The 18,349-nt window shown below is 53.6% G+C and overlaps 1 protein-coding gene across 1 annotated transcript in view; it reads right to left on the bottom strand.

Annotated features, from left to right (window-relative positions):
* Positions 1-18,349, bottom strand: part of UBR4 (ubiquitin protein ligase E3 component n-recognin 4) — a 179,782-nt gene that overhangs the window by 107,669 nt on the left and 53,764 nt on the right. The window contains 11 exon segments of the mRNA XM_068162717.1: positions 473-689; positions 2,514-2,730; positions 3,373-3,536; positions 5,013-5,214; positions 5,849-6,020; positions 8,824-8,981; positions 10,346-10,573; positions 11,958-12,110; positions 13,135-13,293; positions 15,693-15,875; positions 16,774-16,944. Coding sequence (XP_068018818.1) covers positions 473-689; positions 2,514-2,730; positions 3,373-3,536; positions 5,013-5,214; positions 5,849-6,020; positions 8,824-8,981; positions 10,346-10,573; positions 11,958-12,110; positions 13,135-13,293; positions 15,693-15,875; positions 16,774-16,944 — 2,024 coding nt within the window.

Genomic DNA, 18,349 nt, shown 5'->3' with positions numbered 1-18,349 from the left:
AAAAACCTCACCCCAACACTCTCTCCACCACAGTAGTTAAGCCTGAGGCAAGCTGGTGGGAACCAACTCGCCCTGAAGCGAGGTGACACACAAAGCTCTTCCTAAAACTGAGCTTAACTTCAGGAAGGTCTAACTTTGTGAGCTCCAGAGAATGAGGAAAAAACAAAGAGACCAGCTTGAAATGAGAGAAATGTACCAAGGAGGCAGAAATCTCTCAGCTCTTCAAGACTGCTGTCACAAATGAACTTGGCAGGACAAAGCATGCACACAGATCTACCCTTCTACTCCAGCAGGTCGGACACGAGCGAGCACAAAGCCTGCCTTAGCTCACTGGTCACTTGTTGGTTTGTGTGGCAGTGAGGGCACCTCACTAACTCCTGCCACTTCTCCCAGCTCAGGAAAAGCACACAAGGGTACTTAGGTCCCCTCTACCCATTGGCAAGGAGAAAGCAAAGCAAGGCTGCAGAAATACCTCTCCAGGACAGTGCCGCTGGCAGCCGCGGGGGCAGCAGACTCGGCGTCCCCGGTGCCGTTCCCTTGGTTCAGGTTTGGGGGACAAACGTTGCTGACTGAGGCAGAGGGGAAGTCCTCAGGGGGCTCATCAGGCCACCCAAACTGCTCCTTGGTTTTGCCATAAATTTTGATGGAATCCATCATGGTGACTCCAGCAGGATCCACAGAAGCTCCGACTGCAGTGATGAGAGAAGGGTCTTAAAAACCAACCGAACAGCTCCTCCTGAGCACCAACAAGCGTCACCTCACAAGGTCAGGAGAGCCACCATGCTGCATAGTATCATTCAGGGTTGGAAGGGACCACAAGGATCAGCCAGTTCCAACCCCCCTGCCATGGGCAGGGACACCCCACACTACATCAGCCTGGCCACAGCCTCAGCCAGCCTGTTCTTAAAAACCTCCAGGGACAGGGCCCCAACCACCTCCCTGGACAACCCAGTCCAGGGCTTCACCACTCTCATGGGGAAGAACTTCCTCCTCACCTCCAGCCTCAATCTCCCCACCTCCAGCTTCATTCCATTCCCCCTAGTCCTATCATTACCTGAGATCCTGAGCAGTCCCTCCCCAGCCTTCCTGTAGCCCCCTGCAGATCCTGGAAGGCCACAATGAGGTCGCCTCAGAGCCTTCTCTTCTCCAGACTGAAGAGCCCCAACTCCTTCAGTCTGTCCTCACAGCAGAGCAGCTCCAGCCCTCTGCTCATCCTCCTGGCCCTGCTCTGGACACTTTCCAGCACCTCCACATCCCTCTTGTCATAGGGGCTCCAGAACTGGAGGCAGGACTCCAGGTGGGGTCTCCCCAGAGCTGAGCAGAGGGGGAGAATCACCTCCCTCGATCTGCAGGCCACACTTCTCCTGCTGCAGCCCAGGATCTGGTTGGCTTTCTGGGCTGCAAGTGCACACTGAGAGCTCCTGTTGAGCTTCTCCTCCCCCAACACCCCCAAGGCTCTCTCCTCAGGGCTGCTTTCCAGCCAGTCCATGCCCAGCCTGCATTTGTGCCTGGGATTGCCTCCACCCAGCTGCAGGACCCTGCCCTTGGTCTTGTTGAACCTCCTGAGGTTGGCTTGTGCCCACCTCTGCATCACCAAGCCACAGCTTCATCTCCCTTCCCAGGCCACTCTCCTCATCCATTAGCTCACCACAAAACTCTTAGCTGTGTTGGAAGGAAGGAATTTCATAGGATCATAGTATCAGTCAGGGTTGGAAGGGACCACAAGGATCATCTAGTTCCAACCCCCCTTACAATGAGAGTGGTAAATACTGGAGCAGGTTGCCCAGGGATGTGGTTGAGGCCTCAGCCCTGAAGACACTGAAGATTAAACTTGATGAGGCCATGAACAACCAGATCTAGTTGGAGGTGGCCCTGCTTGCTGCAGGGGGGTTGGATAAGAATGCTCCAAGGACACCACATAGTGGCCTTCCTGTACCTGAAAGGTGCCTACAAAGAAAGCAAGGAAGGGACTTTTGACAAGGGCTTGTTGTGATGGGATGAGAGAGAATGGATTGAGGCTTGAGGAGGGGAGGTTTAGACTGGAGATGAGGAAGAGATTCTTGACAGTGAGGGTGGGGAGACACTGGAACCCAGGGAGGTTGTGGATGCCCCCTTCCTGGAGGTGTTCAAGGCCAAGCTGGGTGAGGCCTTAAGCAACCTGGGCTGGTGGGAGGTGTCCCTGCCTACAGCAGGAGGGTTGGAACTGGATGGAACTAGGTCTTTTAAGAGCCCTTCCAACCTAACCCACTCCATGAATCTCATGAATCCATGACTGCTGGGGTGTTGCCCAAGACCTGATGCATTCATTGCCCATTCATCCACTGCAGCAAGGACCTGAGCCATAAATGACAGGAAGAAATGCTCAAGATCTGCCCCTCAAACTATTTCTGTAGCCGGGTCACACAAACAGGTTATGGCAACCTTCTCTGCTACCAGGTGAACCTCCTGCTGGGAGCTTCAAGCCACCCAAACCAAACCAACCAGGCACAGCAACCACCTAAGCAAAGACTCACTGAAGATGGTCAGCTTCTTGTCAGCCTGCAAGGCCTCCTCCCGAGTGAAGGGGAAGTCGAACCAGCGAGCCCTGGTCATGTTCAGCTGCATGGTGCGCCCGAAGATCTCCAGGTAGGAGGGAGCTCGCTCTATGGCTTGTGTCCCAATCTGGATCCTCATCCCTGTCATCACCATGGTGCTGTTGTTGTTTGTCACCTCAATGGTGAAACCTCCAGGCTGCACAACAGACACCACAAGCTCAGAAAAGTCAAGGCAAAACTTCCCTCCTCAGCGGTGAACTCGTCCCTTGAGGGCTGGAGCGTCTCTCCTATCCAGACAGGCTGAGAGAGCTGGGGGTTGGTCAAGCCTGGAGAAGAGGAGGCTCCAGGGAGACCTTCTGGTGGCCTTTCAGTGCTTCAAGGGGTTGATAAGAAAGATGGGAATAGAGCTTTTAGCAGGGCCTGCTGGACAAGGAGGGTGATGGTTCCAAACTAAAAGAGGAAGACTCAGACTAAGCAGAAGGGACAATTTTTGGATGCTGAGGGTGGTGAGATCCTGTCCCAGGTTGCCCAGAGAGCTGGTAGGTGCCCCATTCCTGGAAACATTCCAGGTCAGGTTCTTTGGGGGTCTGAGCAACCTGCTGCAGTTGCAGATGTCCCTGCTGGCAGCAGGGGAGCTGGGCTAAATGAGCTCTCTAGGTCCCTTCCCACCCAAACCACTCCATGATTCTAAGCCAAGACAGACAGGCACCTCCAGTGTTATCTAAGAGTGTCACTGGACTTGTCCAGGATCAGTAGGACCAAGCAGACTCCTGAGCCATCAATCCAGCCAATAGTGTCAGCAAGAAGGCCAAGGGGAGGCCCAGACTGCCCCTCTTACCTTAGTGTTGGCCACATACATGCCGGTGGAATTGAGGCGGTGCTTGATCTGCTGAGCGTTGTACACCTGCAGCAGGTCGTTGCCTCCAAACTCCACATCTGTCAGCTGCTGGTTGTGCTCAAAGAAGTCAATAGGGAAGTTCACCTGGCTGGAGGTGCGAGTTGCTGGAAGGGAAGAGGCATGGCTGTAACAAAAGGCAGCTGAAGAGGCAAAGCTAGGGATGGTAAGGGAGCTGCAGGATGAGCTTGGCTCCTTCGGCGATGCCTGTGTGAGGCAGGGAGGGCTGTGCTTAGATACACATCCATGGAAGCATTCCACCCAGGCTTAGCCAGCACTCAGCCCTGAGGTTGTTCAGCCTGGAGAAGAGGAGGCTCAGGGGAGACCTCATTGCTCCCTCCAGCTCCCTGAAGGGAGGTTGGAGCCAGGTGGGGGTTGGGCTCTTCTCCCAAGCACCCAGCACCAGAACAAGGGGACACAGTCTCAAGCTGCCCCAGGGGAGATTTAAGCTGAAGGTGAGGAGAAAGTTCTTCCCAGAGAGAGTTGTTAGTCATTGGGATGTGCTGCCCAGGGAGGTGGTGGAGTCCCCATCCCTGGAGGTGTTAAAAAAAGGACTGAATGTGGCACTTGGAGCCATGGTTTAGTTAGTCAGGAGCTGTTGGGTGCCAGGTTGGACTTGCTGAGCTCTGAGGTTGTTTCCAACCTTATTGATTCTATGATTGTCAGAGGGACAGGCATCTGCTGGAAGGAGTCCAACAGAGAGCTACCAGGATGATTAAGGGACTGGAGCATCCACCCTATGGGGAGAGGCTGAGAACCCTGGGGGTGGTTAGTCTGAAGAAAAAAAGACTGAGAGGGGATCTGATAAATGTTTCTAAATATCTAAGGGATGGTGGTCAAGAGGGAGGGGACAGGGACAGGCTCTGCTCAGTTGTGCCCTGGGATAGGACAAGGGGCAGTGGATATAAACTCCAGCACAGGAGGTTCCACCTCACCATGAGGAGGAACTTCACTGGGAGGGTCACAGAGCCCTGGAGCAGGCTGCCCAGAGAGGTTGTGGAGCCTCCTTCTCTGGAGCCTTTCCAGCCCCATCTGGATGTGTTCCTGTGTGACCTGTGCTGGATTCTCTGCTCCTGCTCTGGCAGGGGGGTTGGACCCAAAAAACTCCAGAGGTCCCTTCCAACCCCTAACATCCTGTGATCCTTTGATCCTGTGACTTCCCTGTTAAGAGACAAGTCTTGGGACTCAATGTTCCTCAGCACATTATATCAAGGTGGATGAAGCACAGCCACTCAACGTCCTTCAGAGGTCCCTTCCAACCCATTAACTGTATGAAGAGAATAAAATTAAGCAGGCTGGAAAAGACTTTTGAGATCATGGAGTCCAACCTATCACCCAGCACCATCTGATCAACTAAACCATGGCACCAAGTGCCTCAGCCAGGCTCTCCCTAAACACCTCCAGTGATGGTAGCTCCACCACCTCCCTGGGCAGCACATCCCCATGGCCAATCTCTCCTCCTGGGAAGAAAGACATCCTGGGATGCTGTGAGAAGTGAGCACCTCAAGTGTCCATCCAATGGTGACCAACCCTTGCATCTCCCTCTGCCACCCTGCACAGGGCAGGTAGGAGAAGTCCCTTACTAATGGCAGCTGCCTTGCGCTTCCGGACCGGCTTCATGATGCTGATGACACTGCTGGGCTGCAGGGAGGGCTGGAGCCAGTAGGATGTGTTCTCTACGTTGGCCATGTAGATCCTCAGGCTGCCATCCTCACACAGCAGGATCATGGTGGTCCTCTGCTGCTCGTTGCAGGCTGTGTGGCGGATGGCCACCATGTCCTGAATCTGCAAAGGAGAGCGATGCAAGTCAGAGTGGCACAGCACAGCCAAGGCTGGAAGAGACCTCAAAGAGCACCAAGCCCAAGCTGGCACCACAGACCCCATGGCTAAACCATGGCTCCAAGTGCCACATCCAAGCCCCTCTTGAACACCTCCAGGGACGGGGACTCCACCACCTCCCTGGAAAGTGTCAGTGGAAAAGCAGTGACTGTTTTACAGGGAGCCACAGGCACAGTGACAAAAGAGATCCCAAAGCATCCCCCCAAAACCATCCCAACACTTCCCTCTCCCCACCCTGAGGGTACACCCAAACCCCCCAGGGCTCTTTTCTTCCTTCTCCTCTCTTCCACTGCTAGGCTAATCTCAGCTGGCCAGATCTGAGGTTGCCTTGGGTCTAGGCAGGCCCAAGAGGCCATGAGATGAGTGCCCCCCACCCCCATTACCAATCTCCATAGGAATGGTGAGGGAAGAAAGAGGAAGTGCAGGACCCTGCAGGAGGGTTTTGTAGGCAGCAGGACATTATGGGATGAAACACACAGCTTCCTGTGTCCACCCACTTGGGCTGGACCCTCAGGACATGGGAGGTGTGCCTGCTGTGGCCACAGCAGGGGGGGCAGCCAGCCTGAAGCAGCACACTGACCTTTGCTTTGGCTGGCAAGGTTTTTATTTCCTGGATGAGAAAGGTGTCTGGCTTCACCATCACCACCAGCGGCACGCCCGTGGTCTGCTGCACACAGCACACCAAGCCAGGATGGTTCATCACCTCAGACCACTGACACAGTGCTGGGGAGGTCTTACTGCCACCATTTGAGCTGCAAGAGGTGAAGGGCAGAATGAGATTCATTTAAGGAGCAACACAAGCCAAAACAACCCCAACACTCTTCAGTTCCTCACTGCTGACAGAGGTTGAAGCTTTGGCCTCAGCGGGAATTCAAAGCATTAAGGGACAGCCAGGAAAGGAGCAGTGCTTAGTTAGCAGGTGAGACACCTGGGCCAGTCAACTGAGTGGGCAGAAGGCACAGAATCACCAAGGCTGGAAGAGACCTCAAAGATCAGCAAGTCCAACCTGTCACCACAGACCTCATGACTAAACCATGGCTCCAAGTGCCACAGCCAAGCCCCTCTTCAACACCTCCAGGGATGGGGACTCCACCACCTCCCTGGGCAGCATATTCCAAAGGCTAACAACTCTCTCTGGGAAGAGCTTTCTCCTCACCTCCAGCCTAAACCTCCCCTGGCACAGCTTGAGACTGTGTCCTCTTGTTCTGGTGTTGCTTGCCTGCCTGGGAGAAGAGACCAACCCCCACCTGGCTACAACCTCCCTGCAGGGAGTTGGAGAGAGCAAGAAGGTCTCCCCTGAGCCTCCTCTTCTCCAGGCTAAGCAACCCCAGCTCCCTCAGCCTCTCCTCACAGGGCTGTGCTCCAGACCCCTCCCCAGCTTTCTTGCCCTTCTCTGGACACCTTCAAGTCTCTCAATGTCCTTCTTAAACTGAGGAACCCAGAACTGGACACAGGAATCCAGGTGTGGCCTAAGCAGTGCTGAGCACAGGGCACAAGGACTTCCCTGCTCCTGCTGGCCACACTCTTCCTGCTGCAGGCCAGGAGGCCCTTGGCCTTCTTGGCCACCTGGGCACACTGCTGGCTCCTGTTTAGGCAGCTGTCAATCACAAGAATCCTAATTCACAGCCTTGAAACTTGAGGAAGGACACTTCCTTAGCAATATTTTATGCCCCAAGCCAAGGAAGTGATTTCCAAAGGGCTTTCAGCTCCCTTTTTGTCTGACAGCTCCACGTTTCAGCACAACCAGCAGCACCAGCAAAGGCCAGTGGAGGTGAACCTCTGTGCCTCTGCTCACTCAGACTCTGGAATTGAAAACTACAGCTGCAAAAGGTGCTCAAAAAGGGGTTAGGTGTTCAAGAAGGGGTTAGGTGTTCAAGAAGGGGATAGGTGTTCAAGAAGGGGTGTTAGGTGTTCAAGAAGGGGATAGGTGTTCAAGAAGGGGATAGGTGTTCAAGAAGGGGATAGGTGTTCAAGAAGAAAGGGGTTAGGTGTTCAAGAAGGAAGGGGTTAGGTGTTCAAGAAGGGGTTAGGTGTTCAAGAAGAAAGGGGTTAGGTGTTCAAGAAGGAAGGGGTTAGGTGTTCAAGAAGAGGTTAGGTGTTCCAGAAGGGGTTAGGTGTTCAGAAGGGGTTAGGTGTTCAAGAAGGGGTTAGGTGTTCAAGAAGGGGTTAGGTGTTCAAGAAGGAAGGGGTTAGGTGTTCAAGAAGGAAGGGGTTAGGTGTTCAAGAAGGGGTTAGGTGTTCAAGAAGGGGTTAGGTGTCAAGAAGGGGTGAGGTGCTCAAGAAGGGGTGAGGTGCTCAAGAAGGGGTGAGGTGCTCAAGAAGGGGTGAGGTGCTCAAGAAGGGGTGAGGTGCTCAAGAAGGGGTGAGGTGCTCAAGAAGGGGTGAGGTGCTCAAGAAGAGGTTAGGTGTTCAAGAAGGAAGGGGCTAGGTGTTCAAGAAGGAAGGGGTTAGGTGTTCAAGAAGGAAGGGGTTAGGTGTTCAAGAAAGGGTTAGGTGTTCAAGAAAGGGTTAGGTGTTCAAGAAGAGGTTAGGTGTTCAAGAAGGAAGGGGTTAGGTGCTCACGAAGAGGTTAGGTGCTCAAGAAGGGGTTAGGTGCTCAAGAAGGGGTTAGGTGCTCAAGAAGGGGTTAGGTGCTCAAGAAGGGGTTAGGTGCTCAAGAAGGGGTTAGGTGCTCAAGAAGGGGTTAGGTGCTCAAGAAGGGGTTAGGTGCTCAAGAAGGGGTTAGGTGCTCAAGAAGGGGTTAGGTGTTCAAGAAGAGGTTAGGTGCTCAAGAAGAGGTTAGGTGCTCAAGAATGGATTGAAGTACTCAAAAAGGGATTGGATGTGGCACTTGAAGCCACGTAGCAGTCAGGAGGTCTTGGGTGCCAGGTTGGACTTGATGATCTTTGAGGTCTTTTCCAACTTTATTGATTCAATGATTCTCTTCTAGAAAGGCAAAGCCAAACTCAACTGGGGCCAGGCAGCCCTTGGAACCTGACTCTTCTCCTGAGCCTACTCACAGCAGTAGCTTTGTGTCAGGCCACTGAAGAGTCTGTGGCCTAAATGGCCAGCTCTGCTTGTCAGAAGATGACAGAAGAGCTTTTTTCCTGCCATGCTCATAGCACAGGAGATTGGCTTCCCCCAAGGGAGTCTGAAAATAAGCCTTCACATGCACAATACACAAGGTCCACTGCAGTACTGGTGGCGAAAGGAAACAAAGGCTTCCTGCTCTGCAGCCTCCATCAGGGTGGGATAATCCCATCAGTTCCAGCTGCTGCTCTGCACTGCACAGCAAGGCTGCTCTGAAACCACCTTTCTGCTGTCAAAGCCCAGTGGGAAGGGGGGGGAAACCAAAATGCATCCCAGTCCCAGAGCTGAAAACAGCCAGCTGGGGATTGGAATCAACCAGGCTGCAGTTAGGGCAAAAGCATCACAGAAAGAAATCAGCCAGTCCAAGTGGGGATCTTCAGCACAAGCTTTAGCTGTTCAGAGCTGGGATGTTAGGGATAATTAGTGGGGTTTGTGAATAATGAAGAGCAGTGAAAGCTCCAGGGGAGTCTTGCACAGGAGGCTCACCTCTTGATGTTGATGGGGAACAGTCGCTGCACCTCCAGGCTGGCTCTGCTGATGGTGGCTGCAAAGGACTTGCCCTGGCAGTAACTGAAGAACAGCATCTGCAGCACGTGGGAGTAATACACTGAGACCCCACCTCCTGCCACCTGCCCATTGCTGTCCTGCAGGAGCAGAGAGAAACAGCAGCAGTTCAGACAAGCACACCCTCCACAAGGCCCTGCCAGGCTTTTCCTCGCCTCAGGATGCTCCCTCCTCACCACTGAGAGGAGACAGCCCTGAGTGACAGCTCCCTAAGCTGAACTCATCCAGCAGCTGCTTCAAAGGCTTCTGAAGGGAGTGCTGAGATTGCAAACCCATGGGCTGTAGGTAGTGCCCTCAGGTATTGCTAAGTGTGATCACAGCCCAGAGCCACCTCTGGCCTGGGCTGCTCCCCAGCAGTGTGGGCAGCAGGGGCAGGGAGGGGATTCTGCCCCCCTGCTGAGACCCACCCCCTGCAGTGCTGGGGGAGCTCTGGAGTCCTAAGCACAGACAGGGACCTGCTGGAGTGGGGCCAGAGGAGGCCACAGCAATGCTGGGGGGGTTGGAAGCCCTCTGCTGTGAGGCCAGGCTGGGAAAGTTTGGGTTGTTCAGCCAGGAGGAGGCTCCAGGGAGACCTCAGAGCAGCCTTCCAGTGTTTGAAAAGGGCCACAGGAGAGCTGGGGAGGGACATCTGACAAAGGTGTGGAGTGAAGAGTGATGGCTTCAAACTGGAAGAAGCTGGATTTAGATGAGACATGAGGAAGAAATTCTTCCCCAGCGGCTGGTGAGGCACCAGAACAGGTTGCCCAGAGAAGTTGTGGAGGCTCCAAGCCTGGAAGTGTTGAAAGTCAGGCTGGATGAAGCCTTGAGCAACCTGGGCTGGTGGGAGCTGTCAGTGCCCATGGCAGGGCACTGGAACTGGATGATCTTGAAGGTCCCTTCCAACCCAACCCATTGTATGATTCTATGATCTGTGACTTGAATGTTGCAGGACTCTCTTACATGGAGCTCATAAAAGAACTGTCCTGAGGGTCACCTTCTCATATATTAGGGGCAGGCTGGGGTAAAGACACCAAGTGAATTGTGAGCAGGCTTTAAAAGTCACCTCCAAGCCTACAGATCTGCTCCTGAACAGGAAGAAAGGCTCACTCCACCCTTGCAGCCCCAGCAGTGGTCAGTAATGTTGCCCACTCTGGTTGCTGCACCTCTGGAGTGTCTTGCTCTGAGACCAGCACTGTCCTGAAGCCACCTCCCTGCTGGGCATGACTCCAGGCCAGCCAGGACAAACATGTTCCATTTTCTAGATGAACAGATCAAGGGGTTCAACTTCCACCCCACCTCCTTTCACTGCAAGGCTGTTTTCTCTTTAGGGAGTGGCAGCCAAGCTCACTGATCCAGATCTGAGGGCTTAAAAGGAGGGGAGAAAGCAAACTTCTGCCTTGAAATGTAAGACACAAACACAAGAGAGGAAACCACTTCACCCCTGCTGTGCAGAAGTCACCAGTACCTTCAGGTCCTCATGGTTGACTTCAAGCACGTTGGTGACATAGAATGGTCCATGCTGGGCACTGCTGGCCTCTTCCATGAGCTGAGTGTAGATGTAGCCAGCAGAGGACATGATCACTATGATGTTCTTCCCCTCCTCGTTGAAGAGGAAAGTGACATCCCTGATTTTGGAGCTCGGCAGAAGGAAGTAGAAAGTTGGACTCAAGGCATCCACAGAGAGGTCATAAATCTGGGGGAAGGAGCAAGGAAGTCATTAACCAACTGCTGTGATCCAAAGCAGTGCAGAAGGCCAGGAGTTGAGACAATGGAAGCCCTGTCAGGTGTCACAGCTCACTGCTTTGGTCTTTGGCTTTGCTTTGTCTTCTAACTGCAGCCAACCACCCCCAAATTCCTAGCTCCAGTTGGATCTCCTTTGCTGTCTGACTGCTCCTGCTGCTCTGCAGGCCAAGACACAAGCTAATCACAGCACAATCTCATGGTCATCTAATTATTTAAGGGCAACCAAGCTGTGAGGGGTCTGGAGCACAGCCCTGGGAGGAGAGGCTGAGGGAGCTGGGGTTGCTTAGCCTGGAGAAGAGGAGGCTCAGGGGAGACCTTCTTGCTCTCTCCAACTCCCTGGAGGGAGGCTGGAGCCAGCTGGGGGTTGCTCTCTTCTCCCAGGCAGGCAGCCAGAACAAGAGGACACAGTCTCAAGCTGTGCCAGGGGAGGTTCAGGCTGGATGTGAGGAAGAAATTCTTCCCAGTAAGAGAGATTGGCCATTAGAATGTGCTGCCCAGGGAGGTGATGGAGTCCCCATCCCTGGAGGTGTTTAGGAAGAGACTGGATGGGGTGCTTGGTGCCATGGTTTAGTTGATTAGATGGTGTTGGGGGATAGGTTGGACTTGAGGATCTCAAAGGTCTTTTCTAACCTGGTTAATTCAATTCTATTCTACTCTACTCTATTCTGCTCCACTCTACTCTATTCTGCTCCACTCTACTCTATTCTGCTCCACTCTACTCTATTCTGCTCCACTCTACTCTATTCTGCTCCACTCTACTCTATTCTGCTCCACTCTACTCTATTCTGCTCCACTCTACTCTATTCTGCTCCACTCTACTCTATTCTGCTCCACTCTACTCTATTCTGCTCCACTCTACTCTATTCTGCTCCACTCTACTCTATTCTGCTCCACTCTACTCTATTCTATTCTACTCCACTCTACTCTATTCTATTCTACTCCACTCTACTCTATTCTGCTCCACTCTACTCTACTCCGCTCCACTCTACTCTGCTCCACTCTACTCTGCTCCACTCTACTCTACTCTGCTCCACTCTACTCTACTCTGCTCCACTCTACTCTACTCTGCTCCACTCTACTCTACTCTGCTCCACTCTACTCTATTCTATTCTACTCTACTCTATTCTATTCTACTCCACTCTACTCTATTCTGCTCCACTCTATTCTATTCTGCTCCACTCTATTCTATTCTACTCCATTCTACTCTATTCTACTCCACCCTACTCTATTCTACTCCACCCTACTCTATTCTATTCCTAATCACACTCTTCCATATGCAGCTCCACAAAGACCCAGGCCCTGCTGGCTGCAGGAAGAGCTCTCACCAAACCTACCTTCACAAAGTCTGCAGTCACAATAGCAAGCTCTGTTTGAGATCCTGGCAGCCACACAGCTTTAATGATGAAGTTGCCAGTGGCTAGCTGGGGATGAAGGACCAAATGATCAGAGACTGAGCCAGAGCTGCTGAAGGTCAACACGTGGCAGTCCTGCAGGAAGGAAAGGAACTGGTTAAACACTAGGACTAAGTGTTTAGAGACACTTTAGAGTTAAACCCCAGCATATTCCTGAGTGCCAATAATGGTTTGCAGATGAGAAACATCAAAGTGTGTAGAAAAAACATCCAACCTCATACAAACGCCAGAGCAAAACCACAGGGTCCAGCTGCCTCTCAGCTAAACATCAGATCTGGGCATGGGGAAGCTGACAAAGTTCTGCCACACTCAGATGACTAAAATGCCTGAGAGTGAGGTGATTCTGCCCCTCTGCTCTGCTCTAAGAACAGCCCACTTGGAGCACTACATCCAGTTCTGGTGCCCCCAGCACAAGAGAAGCAGGGAATGGTTGGAGTAAATCCAGAGGAGGCCATGAAGGGGATCAGAGGGCTGCAGAATCTCCCCTATGGGGACAGGCTGGGAGAGTTGGGGCTGTTCAGCCTGGAGAAGAGAAGGCTCCAGGGGAACCTTAGAGCAGCCTTCCAGTACTTAAAAGGGATCCAGGAGAGCTGGGGAGGGACTTTTGACTAGGGCTGGGAGTGCCAGGACGAAGGACAATAGCTTTGAGCTGGGAGAGGGGAGACTGAGACTGGAGATGAGGAAGAAATTCTTTAGAGTGAGGGTGGGAAGACTCTGGAACAGGGAGACTGTGGATGTCTCCAGACCAGGCTGGATGAGGCCTTGAGCAAGCTGGGCTGGTGGGAGGTGTCCCTGCCCATGGCAGGGGGGGTGGAACTGGATGATCTTGAAGGTCCCTTCCAACTCAACCCATTCTATGAGTCTATAAAACCTTGTCTTGTCTTAAAGGAATATTGCCCTAAGTACTCTTTTGAGGCACTGCCTCATTTCTTACACTATTCCTCTAGGTCCTGATTCTTTTACTTCATGAATCTAGCAGGAGAGTGACTGATGAGCTAGAATTAGTGACAGACCTTGGCAGCCAGCTCTGTGCTAGCTTCTCAAGAGGAAAGAAATACAGCTGCTTTGAACTGAGGTTTCCAACTGCCCAGGCACTTACTTTCAGCCCACACACAGCCAGGTAGTCCTCCTTGCAGGGATTTCCAGTCAGGCTCAGCACTGTAAAGGGGACAGGTGCAGATGCAAGGCGAGTGAGGGTCAGCTTCCTTTTGCTGGAGTCTGCTTGCTTCAGCAGTGCTGAGAGCTGGAGGACTGTGATCTGCAGAACAAAAGGAACTTAACACACCCAGCCTCACAAGTGAGGGGAAAAAGGCAGCTCCATTGCAGCTCTATGAAGCCTAGAATGGTTGGACCAGAGGATCCTGGAGCACCAGGTGGGCTGGAGCACCTCTCCTATGAAAACAGGGTTGGGGTTGTTCAGCCTGGAGAGGCTCCAAGGAGATCTCATCACTACATTTCAATACCTAAAGGAGAGCTACAGGAAGGCTGGGGAGGGACTGTTCAGAAGGGCCTGTGGGGATAGGAAGAGGGGCAATGGTTTGAAACTGGAGCAGGGCAGATTCAGGCTGGACACCAGGAGGAAGCTCTGCACCATGAGGGTGAGGAGACACTGCAGCAGGTTGCCCACGGAGGTGGTTGAGGCCCCAGCCCTAGAGATATTCAAGATCAGCCTTGATGGGGCCCTGAGCAGCCTGATCTTAATTGGAGGAGAGTCCTTGTTCACTGCAGGGGGATTGGACAAGATGACCTTTGAGGGGCCCTTCCAACCCAATGCAATCTGTGAAGCTGTGACTACCTGGGGTCCCTTCCAACCTGGCCTTCTGTGATTCTCTGGGCCTGTCTCTCTGCACTTCCCACCATTTCTGCTCCAAGCTCTCTTTCCTCTGAAGAATGAAGATTTTCCTAAGCCACTGCAATACTTCAGAATCATAGAATGGTCTGGGTTGGAAGGGACCTCCACAGGTCATCTGGTCCAACCTCCTCTGCAGCAAGCAGGGGCATCCTCAACTACATCAGGTTGCCCAGGGATGGGGCCCTATCCACCTCCCTGGGCAACCTGTTCCAGTGTTCCACCACCCTCATGGTAAAGAACTTGCTCCTAACATCCAATCTAAATCTGCTCTGCTCTAGTTTGAAGCTATTGCCCCTCATCCTTTGTAAACAGCCTCTCTCCACCCTTCCTGTAGGCCCCCTTCAAGTACTGGAAGGCAGAACAGAACAGAACAGAACAGAACAGAACAGAACAGAACAGAACAGAATAGAATAGAATAGAATAGAATAGAATAGAATAGAATAGAATAGAATAGAATAGAATAGAATAGAATAGAATAGACCAGACCAGACCAGACCAGACCAGACCAGACCAGACCAGACCAGGTTGGAAGAGACCTTTACAGAGACTCAGATCTGGGGACAGGCAGCCTGAATCATATTCTCCTTGTTGCTCAGTGCTCTAAAGCTGCTTCATTTTCCTTTAGAGCCCAACACAGAATGGTTTAGACTGGAAGGGACCTTCAAAATCATCCAGTTCCAAGCCCCCTGCCATGGGCAGGGACACCTCCCACCAGCCCAGGTTGCTCAAGGTCTCATCCAGCCTGGCCTTGAGCACCTCCAGGGAGGGGACATCCACAGCCTCCCTGGGCAGCCTGTGCCAGTGGCTCCCCACCCTCACTGGGAAGAATTTCTTCCTCATCTCCAGTCAATCAGCAGGGCCTCCATCAGCTGCAGAGCAAGCAGCCATGGGATGCAATCTGCTTGATATGGCTGTGCTTCAAACTAAAGCTAATACCAGAACAAGAGGACACAGTCTCAGGCTGCACCAGGGGAGGTTTAGGCTGGAGGTGAGGAGGAAGTTTACACAGAGAGAGTGATTGCCCATTGGAATGGGCTGCCTGGGGAGGTGGTGGAGTCACCATCACTGGAGGTGTTCACGAGGAGACTTGATACAAGTGCTTGGTGCCGTGGGTTAGTAGGTTGGGTGGCGTTGGATGATGGATTGGACATGATGATCTTGAAGGTCTCTCCCAACCTAGTCTGGTCTGGTCTATCCTATCCTATCCTATCCTTTCGGTGCCCCAGACCAGGCTGCTCAAGCCCTCATCCAAGCTGGCCTTGAACACCTCCAGGGAAGGGGCATCCACAACCTGTTCCAGTGTCTCCCCACCCTCACTGGAAAGAGCCTTCCTACTCCCCAGTCTCAGCCTGCCCCCCTCAAGCCTCGCCCTGTCCCCCTTCACCCTAATTGTGGCCTTCCAGTATCTGAAGGGGGCTACAGGAAGGCTGGGGAGGGACTGCTCAGGATCTCAGGGAGTGATAGGACTAGGGGGAATGGAATGAAGCTGGAGGTGGGGAGATTGAGGCTGGAGGTGAGGAGGAAGTTCTTCCCCAGGAGAGTGGTGAAGCCCTGGAATGGGTTGTCCAGGGAGGTGGTTGAGGCCCCAGCCCTGGAGGTGTTTAAGGCCAGGCTGGCTGAGGCTCTGGCCAGCCTGATCTAGTGTGGGGTGTCCCTGCCCATGGCAGGGGGGTTGGAACTGGCTGATCCTTGTGGTCCCTTCCCACCCTGACTGATTCTATGCTACCACACCACAGCCTCGTCAAGAGCCCCTCCCCAGGCGACTTGCAGGCCTCCTCTGGGTCGGGGGGGGGTGGAGAGCTCACCTTGCCCTTCTCGTGGCTGACGGCCAGGTGCTGGCGCCGGCCGTGGGGGGAGGAGAGCACACACATGGCCACCCTGCGCAGCACGTGGGCGCTGATCAGCTGCCGGATGGTCTGGCCCTGGTCGCCGCTGTAGTTCATGCGGACGTTCTCAAAAGCCCCCTCCTGGGAGCCCAGCGTCGGCACCTGAGGTGGCAGCACACAGACAATCACACAATCAATCAACCAGCGTGGAAAAGGCCTCAGAGCTCAGCAAGTCCAACCTACTACCCACTACCTAACACCTCAACCATCGCTCCAAGTGCCACATCCAAGCTCCTCTGGAACACCTCCAGGGATGGGGACTCCACCACCTCCCTGGGCAGCACATCCCAATGATGAATCACTCTCTCAGTGAAGAATTTTCTCCTCACCTTGAGTCTAAACCTCCCCTGGCACAGCTTGAGACTGTGTCCTCTTGTTCTGTTTGCCTGGGAGAACAGACCAACCCCCACCTGGCTACAACCTCCCTGCAGGGAGTTGGAGAGAGCAAGAAGGTCTCCCCTGAGCCTCCTCTTCTCCAGGCTAAGCAACCCCGGCTCCCTCAGCCTCTCCTCCCAGGGCTGTGCTCCAGACCCCTCCCCAGCTTTCTTGCCCTTCTCTGGACACCTTCCAGCAGCTCAACCTCTTTCCTGACCTGAGGAGCCCAGAACTGGACACAGGACTCCAGGTGTGGCCTAAGCAGTGCTGAGCACAGGGCACAAGGACTTCCCTGCTCTTGCTGGCCACACTCTTCCTGCTGCAGGCCAGGATGCCCTTGGCCCTCTTGGCCACCTGGGACATTTCTGGCTCCTGTTCAGCCTACTATCAACCACTACCCCCAGGTGCCACCTGGGCACACTGCTGGCTCCTGTTCAGCCTGTTATCAACCACTACCCCCAAGTCCCTTTCTGCCTGGCTGCTCTCAGCCACTCCGCCCCCAGCCTGCAGCACTGCCTGGGGTCGCTGTGGCACAGCAGAAGCACACCAGGCTGCATCAGTGCAATGCCTCTGTTTTAAAGGGCTTCTCCCTCCCCACCACCTGAGCACTGCCCCAGGGCCATACCATCAGCTGATCTGTCATCTCCACCGACTTGTCCAAGGTGTGCAGCTCGTTGAGAGCCTGCTGCGCCCGGCTGCTGCTGCCCATGGCTGAAGCTTGCTGGAAGTTGATCTGAATGGCATCCATCAGGAAATTCAGCATCTCCAGCACCAAAGGGGCAAAGGAGAAGTTGGCCTACAAGCAATAAAGAAGGGAAGTGAGGCACAGGACGCTCCTCCTGGGAGCCTTCACAACAGCTGCATGCTGACTGCTTCTTAAAGCCTGGTATCACCGTGGCAAACTCTCTTGGCACAAGGAAGAGCAGCAAAACCAAGAAACCTGGCTGCTAACTTGAGACCTCAGGACTGGTGAGGCCACACCTGCAGTACTGGGTTCAGTTTTGGGGCCCTCACTGCAAAAAGGACATTGAAGGTTCAGAGAAAGGCAATGAAGCTGGGGAAGGGCTGGGGAGGAGCAGCTGAGGGACCTGGGGTTGTTCAGCCTGGAGAAGGGGAGGCTGAGGGGAGACCTTCTGGCTCTCTGCAATCCCTGAAAGAAGGCTGGAGCAAGGGGGGGGTTGGGCTCTTCTCCCCAGTAACAAGTTACAGAATGAGGGGAAATGGCCTCAGGTTGCACCAGGGGAGGTTTAGGTTGAACATAAGAAGGTGGGGGTTGGTCTCTTCTCCCAGGCAGGCAGCACCAGAACAAGAGGACACAGTCTCTAGCTGTGCCAGGGGAGGTTTAGGCTGGAGGTGAGGAGAAAGTTCTTCCCAGAGAGAGTTGTTAGCCCCTGGGATGTGCTGCCCAGGGAGGTGGTGGAGCCCCCATCCCTGGAGGTGTTCAAAAAGGGATTGGATGTGGCACTTGGAGCCATGGTTTACTTAGCCAGAAGGTGTTGGGTGCCAGGTTGGACTTGCTGAGCTCTGAGGTCTTTTCCAACCTTACTGATTGTATGAAAATTAATAAAGCTCCAAGCAAGCTGTAAGTGAGGAAGGTCATTAGAAAGCCAAAGCCTTTGAGTCTTACGACTCTGCATCACGACAGAACTCAGGGCAGAACAGAAACCTCTGCCAAAGGCTTGAGCAGCCCAGGAAAGCAGAGACCTGGGGTTGTTCAGCCTGGAGAAGAGGAGGCTGAGGGGAGACCTTCTGCCTCTCTACAGTCCCTGAAAGAAGGTTGGAGCAAGGTGGGGGTTGGGCTCTTCTCCCCAGTAACAAGTTACAGAATGAGGGGAAATGGCCTCAGGTTGCACCAGGGGAGGTTTAGGTTGAACATAAGAAGCAAATTCTTCCCTGAGAGGGGTTTCTCAAAGTCTGGCACCCAGGGAGGTGGTCAAATCCCCATGCCTGAAGGTGTTCCAAAGCCACAGAGATGTGGTGCTGAGGGCCATGCTCTGCAGCGGGCTCTGCAGCCCTGGCACCCTTCCAGGGGCCTCTGCACAGCCAACCTCTCTGTCTTTTTGTTTAATAAGCCTGAAAGGAATGTCTGAAGTTACTCAGAAACATCTGAACCTGGAGCAGCCTCCCAGCACCTGGAAGGGATGAAGCCAGGAAGGGAGGAAGCCAGGAAGGGACTTCTGCAAGGCCTTGAAGTGATAGGA

Source organism: Melanerpes formicivorus, unplaced genomic scaffold, assembly GCF_026170545.1.
Source record: "Melanerpes formicivorus ecotype bairdi unplaced genomic scaffold, bMelFor1.0.p_v2 SCAF_67, whole genome shotgun sequence".
NCBI lineage: Eukaryota > Metazoa > Chordata > Aves > Piciformes > Picidae > Melanerpes > Melanerpes formicivorus.
This window is presented reverse-complemented; position numbering and strand designations above follow the sequence as displayed.